The sequence below is a fragment of the Peromyscus californicus genome, unplaced genomic scaffold (assembly GCF_007827085.1).
Source record: "Peromyscus californicus insignis strain IS unplaced genomic scaffold, ASM782708v3 Scaffold_6__1_contigs__length_162567912, whole genome shotgun sequence".
Taxonomy (NCBI): Eukaryota; Metazoa; Chordata; class Mammalia; order Rodentia; family Cricetidae; genus Peromyscus; species Peromyscus californicus.
Window position 1 is genome coordinate 160,739,986 of NW_026294584.1, and position 20,338 is coordinate 160,760,323.

General features: G+C 44.2%; 1 protein-coding gene across 1 annotated transcript in view; it reads right to left on the reverse strand.

Annotated features, from left to right (window-relative positions):
- Positions 1 to 20,338, reverse strand: part of Tmtc1 (transmembrane O-mannosyltransferase targeting cadherins 1) — a 225,567-nt gene that overhangs the window by 65,108 nt on the left and 140,121 nt on the right. The window contains 3 exon segments of the mRNA XM_052719103.1: positions 1,446 to 1,559; positions 9,927 to 10,094; positions 20,144 to 20,265. Of these exon segments, the coding sequence (XP_052575063.1) occupies positions 1,446 to 1,559; positions 9,927 to 10,094; positions 20,144 to 20,265 (404 nt within the window).

Consider the following 20,338-nt stretch of genomic DNA (forward strand, 5'->3'; position numbering starts at 1 on the left):
TTTTCCTTTTTTGTCTAACACGAAGAGTGACAACTTATTTTAAAATAGAAAGTAAAACACTCCTATCTGCCAAAAGTCCATGGCAGAGGAGTCCATATAAAAATGAGATTTTAAATCAGAAATGTCTAGGATCCAGGTTGAGAGCATTAAGTAACTCACTAATTTCAGCACTGGTTTTAAGCTTTGATTGTTATCCCCCATTCAGGGTGTATATTTCTTCTAGAAACAAATATTTATTTTTGTTGTTTCACAGGAAAGAAGCAGAAATAGCAAACCAGCAACTATAATTTTGTGGAATCATCTGCCAGAGGATTTCACTTCGTATAAACCCTTGGCCCAGCTGTGGATCAGGGTCAGCGTTACTTTTCTATTTGGAGCTGACAGAATTTGTAAATGTGTAGAAAGTCTTTCTCGCACCAACACTGTTGGACGGACTAACTGCCTATTTCCTCCACTCAAGAATGTATGAGAAACCACGAAACATTTACCATTAAGGCCAAAGCATACTTTATGTGTACCTGTGATGGAATATATCTTCTTTTTTTATTTTGGCCTTTTTGAGGCAGGTCTCAATGGCCGATTAGTCTCATCTAATTGGCAATTTCTAGGCTACTGAAACTGTTTCAAAGCATAGTGTACAGTGCCTAAGGAATGACATCTGAGGTGGATCCTCCATCCATATCATGTGCATACATATGCACCACCCCCAGCATCTATATACATAGAAAAGGGATGAGAGAGGTCTACAGCTTTCAATATACACACTGTTAAAAGTTCATTAGAACAAGTATTCTTCCCCAAACTTACCAGTGTATTTTTAACAAGAAACTTCTGTTTTACATATTTGTATCCAGCTGAGTTTCACTCCACTGTGTTATGTGTAGCAATGACAGTTTTATTATTATTTTTTTTACAAGATGTTGAACATGGAAGGTGTAGAGGGTAGCTGTTCCAGCTTTGACCTGAAAGCACTACCCCCATTGAGGTTTCTGGTAACTGTCACACCTACAAAGCGGGGCCGAGACAGGAGCCCTTAAGACCTGAGATCCGGATGAGATCGAGATGTGCCAGTTCTCTTGGTTCCTGGTAAGCCTGGATGTTGGATGGTAGACTGAGCAGAGTTCTCCAGAGAACACTGCTGGACTGCACTTCACCTCTCCCGGACCCTGTAACCTATCCCTTTACTTGTAAGTTACCCCCCCAAAATAAACCTCCCTTTTAACTACATGGAGTTGCCTTAATACTTCCACCAATCAGAAGGAGAAACAGCATTGAGTCCATTTGTGACAGACTTGAATACTGAGCCCAGAGACTCAGAATTCAAGAGCCTTTCTACCTCCAAGGGTGAGTTCACTGTCAAGAGAAATGACCACCCTCACACCCTGGGAGGAGAAGGGTAACGTGACCAGTCCTTGTTATAGCTTAAAGCCTTCTGTGGTGCTTACTTGAGGGCGGTTCTGTAGTGGTAGATGGCTTCCTTGTTCCGACCTTGGTCTTTTAGGAAATTGGCATAGTTGTAATGAACCTTTGCATTGTGGGGCAGAGTCTGAACTCCAGACCTACAATGGATATTAAAAAGAAAGAAAACAAGAATCATACTGTTGTCAGACCCTTTTGTATTTTACTCTCAGCTTTATGAAGCTGCCTTTGAACGTCCTCTGCTTTCATCCCAAACAGGCTTCTGCATTTTGTGAATGACATAAGTGACTACATAGGGAAGGAGTGAAGGCCTTGGCTAGGTGTGCACAACTGAATGCTCTCTGCAGGGAAGCACGGGACCCTTCTCTCTGCTAGAGACACACCTGGGGCTGGTAAGGTCGGTCAGCTTTGCTGAGGCTTTTTATTTGGGATGTAGCAGAACCCAACTACAGACATGAAGGGGAGAACACGGCCAGGACACAAAACCTCGGACTGTCCAGACCAGTCTGTCCTTCCACCTTCAGGTGCAGTGGGCAGAGGATCTGACACAGGAGGTAGCCAAGTCAGACCCTGCAGAAGGTGAGGCAGGCACTGTCCCTTGTTGAGGGATCCCAGCCCCAGGCAGGCCCTTCTCTCTCATGTCTACCTCAGGTGAAGGCTTTTTTAAATTTATGGCTAGAAAGTGACACAGCCTCAGTGATTTTGTGTGTGCAATACAAAGGTACAAGAAGGCAAGATGAGATGGATTTCATAAAGTGAGAATGCACAGCCCAATCACCAAACCGCCCTTTAAGGCACGAGGCGAGATCTGACAAGTGCTGTCCTTGCTCTGTGCCTGGGTCTAGAATGTATGGTCTGCATTAAAGGCAGCATCCCAGAAGTCTGGTGGCTTAAAACAAGTTTACAGAAGTAAATGCTACAGTCATTCAGTATCTATGTGGTGCTGCCCCAGCACCGTGCTGTGCTGGGTGTTGGAACATAAAATGGCCAGGGAGCTTGTTCTTGGGATCTTACCGGGGTGGGGACATGTGGGTAGTTAGGAAATAGAGGTAGTGAAAGAGCCTCTCATAAAGTGGGTAGGGTATCAACAAATCACCAGGAGCTTAGCTCAGAACAGAAACAGAACTGAGCAGGCAACAAAGCTGAGGCTTTGGAGATGAAGAGGAGAGCTGGGTTAGCAGCTAGAGGAAGAGGCAGTGCCATGTACTAAGCAGATGTGGTCTGAATGTGAAATGTCCCTCAGAGCTCACAGTGCTGCTGTTCTGGAAGGTTGAGGAGCCTTTAGGAGGAGGAAGGCAGCTAGAGGAAGTGGGTCACTGGGTCAAGAGTGGTGGTGAGACATGTGAGGTTTTATAGCCTGATCCACTTCCTATCTGTTCATCTGTTCTTTGTTTCCTGATGGCAGATGCAATGTGACTGGACACCTCTAGCTCCTGCTGCCATGCTTTCCTGGGCATGATGGTTTTTTTCCCTAAACAGTGAGCCAAAATAAATCCGTCCACCCTTAAGTTGCTTCTCACCAGGCATTTGATCAGGGCAACAAGCAGCCTAGAAGATGCAGGGAGATGAGAGCAGGACCACTGGGGGTAGGAGAGCTGAAATAAGAGGTACCTGATCACGAGAGACCAGACAGAGTGAGGAGAGCAACAGCCTAGTAATGGAGCAGAAAACTCTGGGCTTCATTTGCAAAGCAGTGGGGAAGTCAGGGCAGGGCTTTAAGGACAGAACTGATACCAACAATTGAGTGCTGGACAAGGAACACAGTGGCTGCCTTATGGAAATGGACTGCAGGCAGGGAAGCCTTCTGGGCAACTGCTGTGGAAATTGCAGAGGACAGAGGGAGGAAGCAGGGTGGGAAGGAGAGAGGGAGCAGAGGTTGGGTGTGGCCAGAAGGGGGAGGTAGCAGAATCTATGACAGTTTCCATTAGAGAAAACCTGTACCTACAGGTCAATTCCAGTTTTGTTTTTTTCCTTCCTTCATTCAGTTAGCCCTTCTTTTTGTTTTCTTTCTTCCTTTCTTTCAGTAATTTGAGATTGGTAAAAAAATGAATCATTCAGAGAGATGAATGTAGGCTGACATCCCTATTGATAAAATTTATCGAAATTAATATTGCCATATCAAGTCTATGCTAACTTGAATTACTGTAGGAATAATTATTCTATAATTAATGAAATGAAGATTTTGGAAGCATCAAAAGCCTTGCTTAAGCAAGTGATAAGCTGGGCAGTGGTGGCGCATGCCTTTGATCCCAGCACTTGGGAGGCAGAGGCAGGTGGGTCTCTGTGAGTTCAAGGCCAGCATGGTCTACAGATCAAGTTCCAGGACAGTCAGAGCTACAGAGAGAAACCCTGTCTCAAAAAACCAAAAACCAAACCAAACCAACAACAACAACAAAGCAAATGATAGTTTGTTCAGCCAGCCATAGTGAAACATCACAGTTTAAGTGGCTAAAACAAGAAATTTCTTTCTCTCAATTCTGGTGATTAGAGTCTAAACTCAGGTATCTGGTCAGTTCACTGTCTGGGTAGGCCCTGCTTCTGGCCTGTGGACATCTACTCTCTATGGTCAGTTCACTGTCTGGGTAGGCCCTGCTTCTGGCTTGTGGACATCTACTCTCTATGGTCAGTTCACTGTCTGGGTAGGCCCTGCTTCTGGCCTGTGGACATCTACTCTCTATGGTCAGTTCACTGTCTGGGTAGGCCTTGCTCCTGGCCTGTAGACATCTACTCTTTAGCTGTGTCCTACCATGGCCTTTCTTTGTCAGTGTGCCCAGTGAATAAGCTCTCATGTCCTCTTCCTGTAATAGCAACAGACCTTAGGTCAGGGCCCCATCTTAATGACTTCACTCATTAGCATTTCCCTCCCAGACTCCAATTCCAAATACAATAAAATGGTATGCTAAGGTGTCAACATATGAATTGAAGTTGGGGGACTCAGTCCACAAAAATCACACCGCCTTTGCTCTCAACCATAAGTACATAATGATTATCAATCAGCAGTGAGTGTGATTGGCACGTCCACATGGCTAAATACCAATGCTGAATTTCCCATTAGACACTTGCCTAGAGCTGAGATCATAGGCCCAGGGGGACCTCTAAAGGGGGATCCCCAAGCTCTGAAGACAATATAAGAAGGATGGGACCAGGAGAAAATCAGCTTGTTGTGTGCATCTGCTGCATAATTTGACTTGAAGAAGACCAGACAGCAGGTAAGTGGCAGGGAGGGGATTCAGGTACAAGGTGTTTGGGTCTGGGGCCTGTTCCTTTGCCTAAAGGGAAGTGGTGGCAGGACACTCTTGACAACAAAGTGGAGAGGGCAGAGGACTATTCAGAAAGAAAACTTCAGGGATTTATTTTGACTAAAGGAGAAAGGGAAACAGTTGATGAGAACAAGGAAGGATGACAAGATGAGAACCTGCTTTGTAGGCAACTTAATTGTACCATATCACCTCTCTTAGATGAAATTTCCATTTAATGTTTAAACACGAAGATAATATTAGTAGGAAAATTCCACGCACTGTATACAACCCACTGGGGAAATATAATAGGACCAATTTTGCCAAAATCACAGCCTCTTTTTATTTTGCCTCACTTAAAGTCTTCTGGCTGGGGCTCAAGCAACTGTAGAGAGGTCTGATGGGGCCATGGGAAGCTAGAGACCATCCATCCCAAAGGACAGGTCAGCTAGACAGAAAAGAAGCCAGATTTCCCACCCGTTGCAGGGGCACAGATACTCCAAGTATCAGTCTCACTTCCTGTGGACTTATTCAGGGACACACCCCCGGACCACACGGTGAGTCTATTTGCAATCCTTTGCCAAACTTCTATACTGTTTCTAAGGATGGCTGAACTGGTTTCCATTCCCACCCAGAATCTGCAAGGGCTCCATTTTCTTACCAAGCCCTTGACTGTACTTATTCCGGGCATGTTGGAAGCAACCGTTCTATGGAGCCCAAGCTCTCAATTCACAGTCCTGCTTTCTGATCCCAAGAACATTACACTCAGGTATAGAAGCCTTGCAGGTTCATGTAATCCCATTTCTCCATTTTTGCTTTTGTTGGCCTGTGCTTGCCCTTCATTGTGACATCTAAGAAATCATTGTCAGGGTCAGTATCAAATAGCTTTCCCCTTATTCACCATAATCAAGATATGTTAACATAAGGCTCATGAATAGATGAACAAAAAAAGAAGCTGTGACATGTATGTACAATAGAATATTATTAAGCTTTACAAATGGAGATTGTGCAATATGTGACACATGAGTAGGCCTAGAAGACATTATAAAAGCCACATATAGGAAAAATGCTGTGTGCATAAGAATTCATACCCATAGGAGCAGAGAGCAGGATGGTGATAACAGAAAGTATAGAGGGAGAAATAAACTGAGACAGAGCATTCAAGATGAAAACCCAGTTAGGTGGGGTGATCCTAGAATTTACTCTGGATACCCTTCATTAAAACACTGTAATCTTGTTTATTTTTATCATGTCAATGAAAGACTTGAGGAGCCATAAAGTTCACCAAAAATAAAGTAGTGTGGGTGTGCACATCTCCTAAGTGCTGAGATTACAGCAGCGTGCCAACCCTCAGCATTTTGTTTTATTTTTTAAGACTTATTTTTATGTGTATGTGTGTTTTGCCTTCATGTAGTCTGTGCAGTGCCCTCAGAGACCAGAAGAGGGAATCTGATCCCTTGGAATTGGAGTTACAGATGGTTGTGAGCTGTCATATGGGTGTTGGGAATCAAAAGTCCTCTGGAAAAGCATCTAGTACTCTTAACCATTGAGCCATCTCTCCAGCTCTTACCACTCAGCATTTTAACACATGCATTTCACATGACTCCCTCATGCCTCTCATTTGTAGATGACTTGAGAAGTAAAAGAAATACTAAAAAAAAAAACAAAACAAAACAAAACAACAACAAAACAGCCACCTTCATCAGATATCTCTCCTGGGGTTTAGAACATCAACTTATTTTGTTTACATTACTGAATAGCATAACTAGAGACAAAACATTAAAGCATCACAAATAGCAGCTAGCGCATCAGAGCAAAGGAAAGGAGGAGAGATCTCTCTGTTTTGAATCCTGCTTTGGTCCACGGTTTCACACTGCCACCACAGATGGTGATGTTTGCATACCACTCACCTTCAACCAAACACTGGGTCAAGTGCCCACCTACCTATGTCATCATTCATTCCAGGGCAGATGCTAACTATTGTGTCCTACACTATAGATGGAGAGGCCAGAGTCCTGATCAAGCTCATTCCTAAAGTTGGTTAGTCTGATGCTGAGACAGAGACTACCAGTAACGTTTGCTCCATGCTGGCTTCCAGACCCTCCAAGGAGTCCTTCTCTCCCAGTCTCCTTCCTCTCATTCTGGCAACCTGTGTCTTTCTCCTCTGTTATCCCAGAACACAGAACACAGTTACAATCTGAGAACTTTACACAGTGTTTACCCCACGGCGGACATTGTTGGAGGTATTTCTCAGGTACTGTTTCATTCTTACATTATACCTTGGATGATAAACACTGTTATTCTCCATTTTTCAATGAACTTTAAAAGATTTGCCCAAAAGCAGGCAATTAAACAGGTGAACTTTGCATGCAGTCAGCAAGCCCAACTCCAGATGTGACCTTCAGTCACTTACCCTGTCCTACCTCAGAAGCTGGCAGTGAAGTGTCCAAGTGAGCTCAACATCATTTCTCACAGATGAAGACACAGACATATCTAGCCTTAAAGAAAAAAGACTCTACAAGCCTCTAGCTTCTCCCAGGACTTAGACACAGTCAAAGTTTAATTTAAACTATAAGCTATTTTAATTGTACCTGACACAAAAATTCACCCAATCTTCAAAGGCCTCCCAGGCCAAAGTCCCTTCCAGCACAGATGTGGGATGGTTGTATCTTAGTAACCAACTTCCAACACACTTCCACCAAAAGGGACAGAAGGTCCGGGATGCAAAATCAGTGTGCTTTCCAGTTTTATTGTTGTTGCTGTTTTCACTTATTTTTTAACTACTGGTATTATTTGCAGAGAGTTTGAACTCTAGCTTATTATCCTTGGAGCAAATGCTGCCTCCTACCCCCACCATGTAAGTTGTTTTTTTTTTTTTTGTTTTTTTTTTTTTTTTTTGGTTTTTCGAGACAGGGTTTCTCTGTGTAGCTTTGCGCCTTTCCTGGAACTCACTTGGTAGTCCAGGCTGGCCTCGAACTCACAGAGATCCGCCTGGCTCTGCCTCCCGAGTGCTGGGATTAAAGGCGTGTGCCACCACCGCCCGGCGTAAGTTGTTTTGATTAAGCAGTAAACATCATTAGCAGATGCCATTCCCAGTGTATGGCTTTGTCCAGGAAAAGTGTTCAACACAGTAGCAGAATGGATGGGAAGTGTTTCATAAAAAATCAACCACTGAAAGTGAGAGAAAGATTAGACCAAGAGACCAGGAGGAAGTTCTGTGTCTGAACTTCAATGCTTCCAGCCTGAGGCATGGGGAAGGAGGGGCCCCTGTGTTCTATAAGGACCACAGTGAATGAGGAGGGCTGGAGCAAACCCCGAGAGTTCCAGGAGGTAGGGAGAGACTCTCTCTTCAGTGGTGTAGCATTGGATAAAGTATTTACAACCCTATAAACAAACCTTCAGCTGTCAACAGTCCTAATGGAACTCACGGTGTCACCACAAAGGGGGAGCTGGAGAGGCTCTGCAGTTCAGAGCACGGCTGCTCTTACAGAGGACCTGTGTTTGATTCCCAGCACCCACATGATGGCTCACAACCATCTGTAACGCCAGTTCTCAAGGATCTGATGCCTTCTTCTGGCCTCTATGGGCACCAGACATGTAAGTAGTGTGTAGAGATACACATAAAATAAAATAAAATAAATATCTTAAAATTTGTTTAAAAAAAGAAATGGAAGTAGACAGGTATTAGTTTGGAAGAAGGTGATCAGTGGACCCGAGACAAAAGACTGAATGGAGAGTGATTGTGGTCAAAAGCCCTTATGTTCACACAGAGTGTCAACATGAGACCCATTATTACGTCTGATAAACAAAAAGAAGTCTTGTCCTGCAGCAGTCCTTATATAGGAACCAGGGCTGCAATGACATCATGTTGATAAATGACACCCAGACAGGCACACCAAGTTAACTACATTAAAAATGTTTATATTGTTGGGTAGTAAGATTAAACACATTCTTTTCTTTTTTCTCTTTTGATACAGGGTTTCACTGTGTAGCCCTGGCTGTCCTGGAATTCTCTGTAGACCAGGATGGCCTCGAACTCAGAGATCTGCCTGCCTCTGCCTCCCAAGTGCTGGGATTAAAGACATGTACCACCATATCCAGCCTCAGACATAATTATTTTCAAAAAGTAGCGGAGTCCAGTGAGCATTTGCCTTATTTATTCATTCATTCATGCATTCATTCACTTCTTCACAACAAATACTAATATTCATACTTTGGGACAGGCTGGAAGCTATAGATGAACACATATACAGATATATGTCTATGTAAATATGCACAAACACACAATGCACATATGTACATGTGCATACATATATACACATATGTGCATATATGTATGTTTATGTATATATAAGATGTGTTTACATATTTGTAAACATGTATACACACACTCACATATATGTATATATACACATAACATATATACCTATGCACATCAATACACACAATCACATATGAATGATGTAGGGATCTAACCTAGTGTGCTTGGCAAGTGCGCTCACTACCCCTGAGCTGCTAATACCAACCCAGCAACAATGCTTGTATTCAGAAAAAAATTCCATCACAGAGGAAAAAAAAAAAAACACCAGAAAACGGAAGTCTTTTATTTTCTCACCTAAAATTAATGTTTAAAATAAACAATGATAAACACTGAGATCACAGACCATGACAATGCTCTGGAATATTCCAGAGAGATTTGCCATCTGTCTTGCTCTCCTGCTGTGTGCTCACCTTCCCCTTGCACCTGGCTGAGTGATGAAATGTGGCGTGGAGATTTTATTTGGTGACTATTTTTACAGCCCAGCTCATCAGTGGATATTTCCACCCAAATTCATAGACCCAGAATCTTCTTACTCTCACAAATCCACTTAGAGTGAATTTATATCAGATTTTTTTTTTTTTTTTTTTTTTTTTTTTTTTTTTTTTGGTTTTTCGAGACAGGGTTTCTCTGTGTAGCTTTGCGCCTTTCCTGGGACTCACTTGGTAGCCCAGGCTGGCCTCGAACTTACAGAGATCCGCCTGGCTCTGCCTCCCAAGTGCTGGGATTAAAGGCGTGCGCCACCACCGCCCGGCTTATATCAGATTTTATATATCACTTTGAAAAACCTAAAATTAAACCCCCAAATAAAATTAATATCGTTCATTTCAAATTTATTAAAAGCAATTTTCCAGGTTAATACAAACTACCACACCCATGTTACTTCATTTGGAAATAAATCTGTCGTCAGTGAAAGAGTGGGAAGAGATATACATTTACCTGCTTAATCATACCTGAATAAGGACTCTCTTGACAACCAAATTTCATTCTGCTTCACAGTTTTCCAGGAAAAAAGCAGTAGCAACAACACAGTAGACGCCATCAGGGAGGTGGCTCCACACCGGCTCAGCCCAGCGCAGAGCTTGTTCAGTCCATGCACGAAGAGAATGCAGTAGCCCATGCTGGAACACAGCAGAAGAGCAGGGTCACTGTGGGTAAGAGGTCATTGTAGGTCGGTGAGTCACTGTCTGGGGGTGGCTATGGGTAGAAGGTCACTCTGGTGGTATTGTGTTCCTTGAAATATTGTGCATGCTAATAAACTTATCTGGGGTCAGAGAACAGAACAGTCACAATATTAAACATAGAGGATAGGCAGTGGTAGCACATGCCTTTAATCCTACATTCCAGAGGCAGAGATCTACCTGGATCTCTGTGTGTTCAAGGATACAGCCAGGCATGGTGACTCATGCCTTTAATCCCAGAAAGTGAGCCTTTAATCCCAGGGAGTGATGGCAGAAAGCAGAAAGGTATATAAGGCGTGAGGACGAGGAACTAGAAGCATTTGGCTGGTTAAGCTTTTAGACTTTTGAGCAACAGTTCAGCTGAGACCCATTCAGATGAGGATTTAGGATTCAAAGGCTTCCAGTCTGAGGAAACAGGATTAGCTGAGGAGTAGGCAAGGTGAGGTGGCTGTGGCTTGTTCTGCTTCTCTGATCATTCAGCATTCACCCCAATACCTGGCTCTGGGTTTGTTTTTATTAATAAGACCTTTTAAGATTTGTGCTACAGGTCACTGTGGTGGTTTGAATAAGAATGGTCCCCATAGGCTCATGTATTTGAATGCTTTGTCACCAGAGAATGGCACTATTTGAAAGGATTAGAAGGATTAGGAGGTTGGAGAAAGTATGCCATTGGGGGGGGGGGGCGGGGGTGAGGTTTCAAAAGCCCATGCCCAGCCTAGTCTCTCTCTCTGCAAACATTTCGGGGTGTAGCTCTTGGCTACTGCTTTAGCATCCACTCTTCCCACCATGATGGTAATGGACAAAACCTTTGAAACTATAAGCAAGCTCCCAATTAAGTGCTTTGTTTCATAAGAGTTTTCTTGGTCATGGTGTCACTTTACAGCAACAGAACAATGACTAAGACCGGCACTGTGGGTTGGGGCTCGTTATGGATGGGTAGTTCCCCAAGCATGCTCTTTGGACAAGCGGGCTTGTCCTGTGCTAGAGGAACAAGTATGAATTCCCCTGTCACAGACAAATTGTCTAAGGCACTGGCTCTCACAGGATGGCTCAATACTTCTCCAGCAATGATGTGAAGCCACAGGCTCCAAGCATCAGGCATGGAAGTCCTACATGGGATCTGAGGGGATTCTCTGGCCCAGGCTTCCTCATGCCTCCATCACAAGATGTGGCAAGGTGTGTCTGAATTCAGAGCCTGGTCCACTGCAGGTCCTACCCCAGCAGCCTAGAGGATGTCTGGGACGGATAGCAGTCATCAAGAACCAGAGATGTGCCACCTACAAGGCCTCCCAACAGACCAGCTAAGGTCCCTCCATTTTCCAAATCCACCCACAGGCTGCCTCCTGAGCTGGACTAGCAAGGTTTTCTCACTGGCTCTGCCCCAGCTTTCCCAAGTTTTGGCATAGCATCACATCTCTGAAAGTACCTTTCGCCACTCACACACTCTGTCTTTCCATGGATGCTGGGGATCAAGCTCACTTGAGGGCCAGCCCTCATTCATTATAATTTACTGAATACTATGTATATAAGACTATTACAGACACCAAGAACTTATCAGTGAAAAACAAGCCTGTAATCATAATCCTAGAACACGGGGAAGAACAGTAAATGAATTAAGTAGATTAAATACAGAGCATGTGTGTTATAATATGCTGCATGAAGAAATCAAGCAATGGGAAGATGGGTATTTCAACATGGATGGTCAAATAAGAACCTGCAGACATGTGAGTGAAGACCTGAAATCCATGGAGAATATGCCATGCAGACATTTGCATTCCCAAGCTTACTCTCCTCTACATAAAGATTGCTAGGGGGTAGGGTATCTTGTGCGGCCAGCACTGTCTATATTTGACTAGGCACCATGGCTTCTCACAGAGCTACAGGAGCCATAGGCTCTATCTAGTGCACAAAGGGCCAGTGAGACTAGCCCAGGAACTCAGACCCAGCACCTTGCCCCACATGCTGCCCTGCTGTAGGGTTTTTGATGTGACAGGCTGGATCCTGTCCCACCCACTATGTCACCTATGTTCATCTTAGCTCTGTATTCACGAGACCTTCCTGGCTGTAGAAACCAGAGCTGCCTGTGACAGAACAGCAGGAAGGAAGAGGGTGGGATCCCAGGAGCTGCTGGCAGTGCACAGCAGTGTCAGCAGACAAGAATAATGAGGACAATGTCTGAAACCATTACGGTTTGTATATCCAGGTGTTCACAGGTACTTCCTCTGTGCCAGGCACTGTGCTAAGAGCATCATCTGAGCTCTCAATAGCATTTGCAGGGCAAGGATAGCACTCTGCATATGTCTTCTAACTTGAACTTCAAATCTTGTGTCATTCATGTCCTAAGCGAAGAAACTAAAAACTCAGATGAGTTCAAGAGCCCACCGACAGCCCCAAAGCTAGCACACAACAAGCCAGATATGCAGACTCTGACAGAACGCTAAAATTGAGAGGCTTGCAAACTCCTTCTCTAAAAGGCTAGGCAGTAAACAGTGCCGATGTTTTCTATATTGGGACTCACAAAACATTCCCCAAGTGCCTTGCATTTACCTGCTAGACTGGAGCAGCAGCCTCAAGGCCTCTCTGACCTTCCCCATCCCAGCCTCCTTTCTTCATGTCTCTCAATCCTATTTTCACAGAAACACACTGGGCTTTCTTTGAGTTCCCGTATCTACCTAAAGACTGGATTAGCCAAGGGGAAATGCAATTGCCTGTAAGCTCCTTAGGGAAATGACATCAACTGAGAAAGATTAAACTCTTACCATAGAAGAAGAGACTGAAAACCAATCACCTCACCCAGAGCACTGTCAGCCCACTGTCCACACCCAGAGCACTGTGTCACTGTCCACACCCAGAGAGCACTGTGTCACTGTCCACACCTAGAGCACTGTCACTGTCCACACCTAGAGCACTGTGTCAGCTCACGGTTTCTACCTAGAGTCCACCGTCTGCACCCAGAGCACTGTATCAGCGTCTACACTCAGAGCACTGTGTCAGCCCACCATCCATTCTTTGGGTCTCTCATCTCCTTTCTAGACCCACCTCTGTGCCCCACTGGCCTCTTTCCTAAGAGGAGAGTACAGAGGCTTTAGCCTTCTCTGAGCTTCTGCGTTAATGTGTTGTCCGTGAACATTAATGCATCTGTTTGCCTTTACTCCTGTTAATCTATTTACTGTCAATTCCTTTTATCAGACATAAATATCCAGACCATTGGAGAGTAGAGGGTAAGTTCCTTCACCTCTATGTAGGCCACAATGCCTCTGTCATCTCTCCTTCACTCTGTTTGTGAGAGAGCAAGCACACACCATGTAAATGCATGAGCACGTCTGTGCTCCAACAAAATTTATTTGTAAACTGTAGAGGGCTAGACCTGACTCATGGGTCACACAATTTGCTGGCCCCTGCTCTGTGAGAATGAAGGAGAACCTCTCCTTACCATTTGGCATTGATTTTTGTATCAAATAACATGATAAATTGTTTTTCCCAAAGTCCTTGAATTGACACATGGCTTCAGAAATGTTAAGCCACAGAAAGCACCCTCTGCTGGGTTTGCAGTTTCTTGGGAACCATTAAGTTCTTTCAGATACAAACACTGCAGCAAGTGGCACACTCCTCCATTCTGAAACTTCATCCTTCAACATCTGTTTTAGTGCATTCCCAGTAGCACGCAAAAGAAACATGTTCTTTCTATCGCCAGGGGCAGGATGAGGCCTCGCAGAGAAAGTGGAAAATCAAGCAAATGAGAAACTACATGCTTTTTTCTCCAGGGAGATGGAACCTGAGACTACCTTGCTCTGGTTACTCTGGTTAAGGAACCTCTGGGCTGATGATCAGAGATTTCCACACAGAGCACACAGAGGAGCCCTTATATGCCTAGCACCAGACAGCGTCTGAACCTACAGAGCCATCAGTGAAGAGCTCTAGTCATCACTAGGATTCATTTCCTCCCTCTGTCCCTTCCTTCTTTTTGTCTTGAGACACAGAGAGAGAGAGAGAGAGAGAGAGAGAGAGAGAGAGAGAGAGAGACAGAGAGAGAGACAGAGAGACAGAGAGACAGAGACAGAGAGACAGAGGCAGAAACAGAGAGAGAGAGAGAGAGTAGGTTCTTGTGGGGGTAGGTTCTCTCCTTCTACCACGTGATTTCCAGGAATCAAAATCAAGTCATCAGACTTAGGGTCATAGTCGGGTTTGACCACTCATCTTCAACAAGCCAATTAAAAGAGCTAAGTAAGTGAAAAGCAGAAGAAAGAGATTTAATTAATGTGGCAATACTAGAAAGAAAGACTGGGGGCGGGTAGCTAGGATCACAGTCCCGTACCACCAAGCACAGCTGAAGTATACCTAATATGTGAACAAGCTCCAACAATCCACTGAGATTATCTAAAAATAAAACTATTACTACGAGCCGGACATAACCCTTTAGTTGGATCACTTTTTTTTTCTTTTTTTTTTTTTTTGTTTGTTTGTTTTTTTTTTTAATTTATTTTGCAATACAATTCAGTTCTACATATCAGCCACGGATTCCCTTGTTCTCCCCGCTCCCGTCCCCCTCACCTTCCCCCCAACCCTCCCCCCCCCATTCCCATCTCCTCCAGGGCAAAGCCTTCCCCACAGACTGAGGTCAACCTGGTAGACTCAGTCCAGGTAGGTCTTGTCTGCTACTCACATCACCAGGGAGGCTACCTGGAAAACAAGACCCCAAGACAGACACGGGGATCACCCAATGACAGAGAAATGGAATGAGATCTACATGAACAGCCTGGACATGAGTGGGGGTAATGAAAGGCGAGGGTCGAGGGAAAGAGAGCTTGGGGGAGCGGGAGATCCCAGCTGGATCAACAACAGACTGCTGGCAATGGTCGAGAGACAGCCCGAACTGACCTACTCTGGTGATGGGATGGCCAAACACCCTAATTGTTGTGCTAGAAACCTCATCCAACTACTGAGGGATCTGGATGCAGAGATCCATGACTAGGCCCCGGGTGGATCTCTGGGAGTCCAATTAGCGAGAATGAGGATAGTTGGATCACTTTTAAGCACTCTCTCTCAAGGGTCTGAAGGAATGTGTCCTTTGACTTCATTTTGCTCTGCTGAGGCTTCTTCTCACAAGTTATCTCACAGTAAGCTTTTATTCCAGTTTTCTGGGTGTTATCCCCAGATGGTTCAGAAGTAAAGCCTGGGACACTCAGCTGAGAGCTGGTGGCGCTTGTGCCCCAAGCCAGTGGCGACTATTCAGAAGCTGCAGGCTGCTGTGAGCCAATACTTAAGAGCATCCTCCACTTCTGCCTTGTTTCTTCTCCATCTCAAAGACTTGATGGGAAATTCTCCAGAGGACTGAATGTATTTGGAGGTGAGAGTTTGTTTGGTAAGAAAAACATCCCAGTGGAACTGCTGGTCAGTTCCCCAGTCCCCGCATGAGGTGCTGTGCTCCTGGGCTGGGATGGACAGTCTCTTCATGTGTGAGTCTCTATGAAAGACTGCTGTGTCATTTTCCAGTGTGTCTTCAGGACAACCAGGGCAACTGTCATCGGTTCCCACTTTGATAACAGACATAGTTTTCTCTTGGGCTTTTTGCAATACAGTGCTTCCTTTTTCTTTCATAGTTCACCTAACAGCACTAAGATTTATGAGGCCTTTCCTGGTGAATAAAGCCAGTCTCTGAAGTTGGACAAAATCCTTGGTCTGTATCTCAACCCTGACACTTGTTGATTTGGGGCCAAATATTTAAATTCACACGCTCTTAATTTCTTTCCTTTCTAAAAGGACATTATTTTAGGCTGTACTATGCCCACTGTACATTAAATAATAAATAATAACATTAAGATTCTTGTGCTGTAATAATATTAGGAGTAGGTAGTTAGTTTCTGCTGAACAGAGGGGTAGGCAGGAAATCTATAACATTTGTATACGTTCCAGGTCAAAACAGTTATCTTTGCACTAGTGTCCTAAGATCTCAGGCCATTAGCAAGTAGAGGGAGTGCAGGAGTCCTAGGTGCAGACTGTCTGGAGCTTCAGGATGAAGGAAAGGGGACTCTTGAGAGATTCAAGAATCAGAAACAGTCATGAGAATCCAGCAGTTCTGTGGTCAGAGATGAGTCCTTTAACCTCCTGGAGGCTTAACTGTGTGTATTACAAGATTAATATTGCTTGCAAACTGGTTTCAAACGGTTGCATGAAAGAGTGTATGTGAGCATGTTTCATGAACTGAGTAAAATGGGAGAAGCCATGTTGCCATGCAGAGTGTTTTTGTGTTCATGAGTGCTGTATTACTCTTGGAACATGGATAAAGCATGTGATTAGAGCTATAAATAACCCAGTTTATCAAAGTCCTGCTTGAACAAGACAATTCCAAGCATTTAAAAAACACTCATGAAAAATATTCTTGAAACTACAAGCTCACTTGTACAGTAGTATTTGCTTCAAGTACTGTGTTTATCTATGATGTTTTATGGTGCAAATGTCATACAATGTAAGATAGACAGGTAATATGTGGATACATGTGGTCATGTACTTATTGGTATTTACATACCTCAGAAACAAACACATAAGCAATCTTCCCTCACACCCATTTTGATTTGGATATAAACCATTCCCACAAGTGCACATTTGAATACTCTCTAAGAGTGTGGTGTGATCTTTTTCTTCCACTCAGACTCATACCACTAAACTTCTGCCTTCTCTGACTCCTGTGGCGTCTGTCCCCCTTTCTGCTCATATAGGCTCTCCCGCAGCTGCTGGGGGTGTATTTTCTGCCCCCAGAGTGAAAAGATCTCAATTGGCATGAGGGTGAATACTCAACTGCTTTCTCTAAATTACCTAGAGCTTTCATCAACTATTTTTGCTTCATCAATTCTACAGAGTTTAGTTGTTTTTGTTTTTTCCCCTTCCAGTGTGTGTGTGTGGTTTTTTTTTATATAAAATGCAAGAAAGATAGCCATAAAATTATATGTTTCTCTTGGAGTCAGGATAAAAGAGAAAATTTTCATGGAAAGAATGATTTTAGCCCCAGACTCCCTTGCCTGCACAAATACGACATGCACAAAAGTGACATTTATCAGAGCAAGAAAATGTTATTCTATTCTATGTGTTTTGATGGTAAAACTTTGACCCCAGAAGCCAAGCAAATAGCCAAGTTCTCTCTCTTTTATCCAAAGATTTCTGGCAGCAAATAAGATAAGGGCCTTTTCTGGGTTAGGCTGGAAGGAGAGCAGAAGCCAGAAGGCTTGAGTGACGGCGTATGCATTGTTAATCACAAAGGAAGAAGATGAAAGGGCACACTCTGAGTCGGGCACAATCCGGCTTTTTCTAGTAACATAGCCAGATCAGTTCCTCCAGGCTGCTGGACCCAGGCAGGTTTCTAGGAGGCTGGCTGGATTTCTCTGTGATGTATACTGGGTAGGAAGCTCAATTTCTCCAGGAACACTGACAGCTAAGTTTCTTTCCTTCCTTCCTTCCTTCCTTCCTTCCTTCCTTCCTTCCTTCCTTCCTTCCTTCCTTCCTTCCTTCCTTCTCTGCCTTCTCCTTTCTTTTTTCTTCCCTTTCTCCTTCCCTCCCTTCTTGTAGTTACAGAGTTTCCTTTTGTGGGTCCTTAGTCCATAGGACTTGGAAGGAAACTTGAGAACAATTTTATTGGAGTTTGGAAGAAAACAAGGGGGTAAACAACCTTAAATTTCAGCAGTTGCCAGAAGGAGGGAAATAGAAAAGAGAGAGAAAATCATGTCATTTGAAAGCAGTCATATGGTAGAAGATGTGGGAGGCTTCAGACAAAGTGAGAAAGCCCAAAGTGCTCAATATTGACTATGTGTTGGATCCATTCTTCTATAGGTGCTGACCTGACCTTTAAGGGTGCAATTAGCTTTTTGCATTCTAAATTAGCATTTTCAAAAGCCAAAGATTCAACTGGTGAAAGTGTGTGCAGGCTTTGGGAAGGGAAGAAGGATAGAAAAAAGGAAAAGGGGAAGTTATACTTCTCTGAGTAACTCAGAAAAAGAGGTAAGTTTAGCAGAGCTATATGTCAGGGTTCTTGTGAGTGACTGCACAGGGCTACAGTTTCAGGGAAGGATTAATACTTTATCTCATTAAAGGGATAATTATTCCTTCCATCTCCTCACCATGGCTTTAGGTGTCACATTCTTTCTGAGGGGTGGTATCTTGGTGAGGTGATTGACAGGCCCAGCTACATTAACTTTTTTTTTTTTTAATGCTGTATTATGTCTAAAGGGAGGACACAATAATGTGTAATGTAATCTTTGGAGCAGATCAGAATGTTATGTCTCCTTGAGGGCCAGAGGTATATTCTATTCTTTTAACCAGGAGTTAATGGTTTTCCCTTCCTGGGCCTCAATAAGCCCCTGGAATCCATCTACAAAGACTCTTAAGATTGTAACAGGTCTTCAAGAGCTGAGACCCTCTCTGGGTATGATGCTACATGCCTTTATCCCCAGTACTTGGGAAAGTAGAACCAGGCAGATTTTTCTGAGTTCAAGGCCATCCTGGTCTACATGCTAAGTTCTAGGCCAGCCAGTGCTACATAGTCAGACCCTGTCTCAACAACAAAAAAAAGGAGTTGAGACCCTAAGATCATTCAGGAGATGGGTTGAAACTGGAAACTAGATATAACTTAACTCCATTGTGAAAACCCAAAGCAGTTCATCAGAAAGGATTCAAGTATCTGGACCCTCGTACCTCCAGTGCTCGTTTAGGAGAAGAAAGACAGCAAGAAGCCAGAGTCCCCTCATGGCAGTCCTCACCTCTGGCCAGGGACGTGGAAGGTGCTGCTGTGTTCTGGGTCCCTGCACTAAAGCTGCCAGATCTCTCCACCTCACGTCCTCATCAGCTCAACTCACTTACGGTTATGAAGACTAAGAACTCAAGGGAGGGCTGGAGTCCCCCGGCCTTCTATCAGTCTCAGGAACATGGCTCAAGGGCAGGAGGACAACAAACCTCTAATCAAGAGGCCTTGGCATCTGCCGAGACCATCCCTCTGCAGGGCCAGTAGCCATGCTGAGCACAATGGTGGCATGGGCAAGGTCCAACAGTCGTTGATAGGAAGGAGTGCTGCAAGGTACCCAGGCAGGGCCTCCGAGAGGAAAGGATGGTCATCTTTGGGACAAAGGCTAGGTACTGACACTGGTGTAAGACTCTTGGCTGAGTCTGACATAAGCAAACCCAGGCTGACTCCCCAAGGCAGGCATTTGCTCTGGGAAATACTGACATTTTCTTTATAGTGCAGTTTTATTTTCACCCGAATCAGATGAGCCTAAAGTAACTGGGAACTCTGAAGCCCTGTTCAGGACACAACAGCACAGGGCAGTTTGTTTTGTCTTGTGTAGCACTGGCTGCCCTTGGACTGACACTGGTCAAGGATGACCACAAACTCGGGATTGTAGATGTGTATCACCAATTTCTCCCTTTGATGTAAAAAAGCTTCGTACCTTGCTCAAGGTCACATAACTAGCAAATGTCAGAACAAGACTGTCCCCTGACTCAGTGACATTTCCAGGAAAGTGGCCCTGGGACAATGACATCGAATAAGACAGCACACAACAAGCTAAAACAAAGGGCAGATGTGCAAAGCTAAGCGACCTGGAAGCCACAGCTAAATATTTTTTGTCATTTCTGAACCATTTTCTCCAAAGATAATTTTTTTAAGTTTAATTCCTACTTTCTAAATTAAAAGGGGGGGAGGGATAAAAATAAACTGAATATAGTAATATTGGGTAAATCAACAAGTATTTAGAAATATCACAAGTATAATTATAAAACATATTTGGACAATGGCAGTTTGGTAAGCAACTGCTGCGTATATCCCTAATATTGGAAACTATAATTCCTGTCTCACTATGAAGCTTGTACCTCTAAGCCTGTGAGTCAGGGCACATGAGCAAGCCTGGTCGCTGGAGATGACAGCAGGGCTCAGAAGGATCCACTGCCTTACAAAGGACTATCTCTCTGGAGCTCTCAGGGTTCCTGTGATAGATGAAGGTAATTACCTAGGCATGTACAGGACTCTCTCGGCCACCACAAAGCCCACCCTGAAGAAGAGGTTGCTGGCTGGAATGAACGGGAACACGAGGAACAGCAAGCCGGCCAACACTTCCTTGTGCTCCAGCCTCTGAAACACACAACAGGGAAAGGACATGTGGATCTCTGTTCAACTCTGCCTCAGACAGCATGTCACCAGAGCC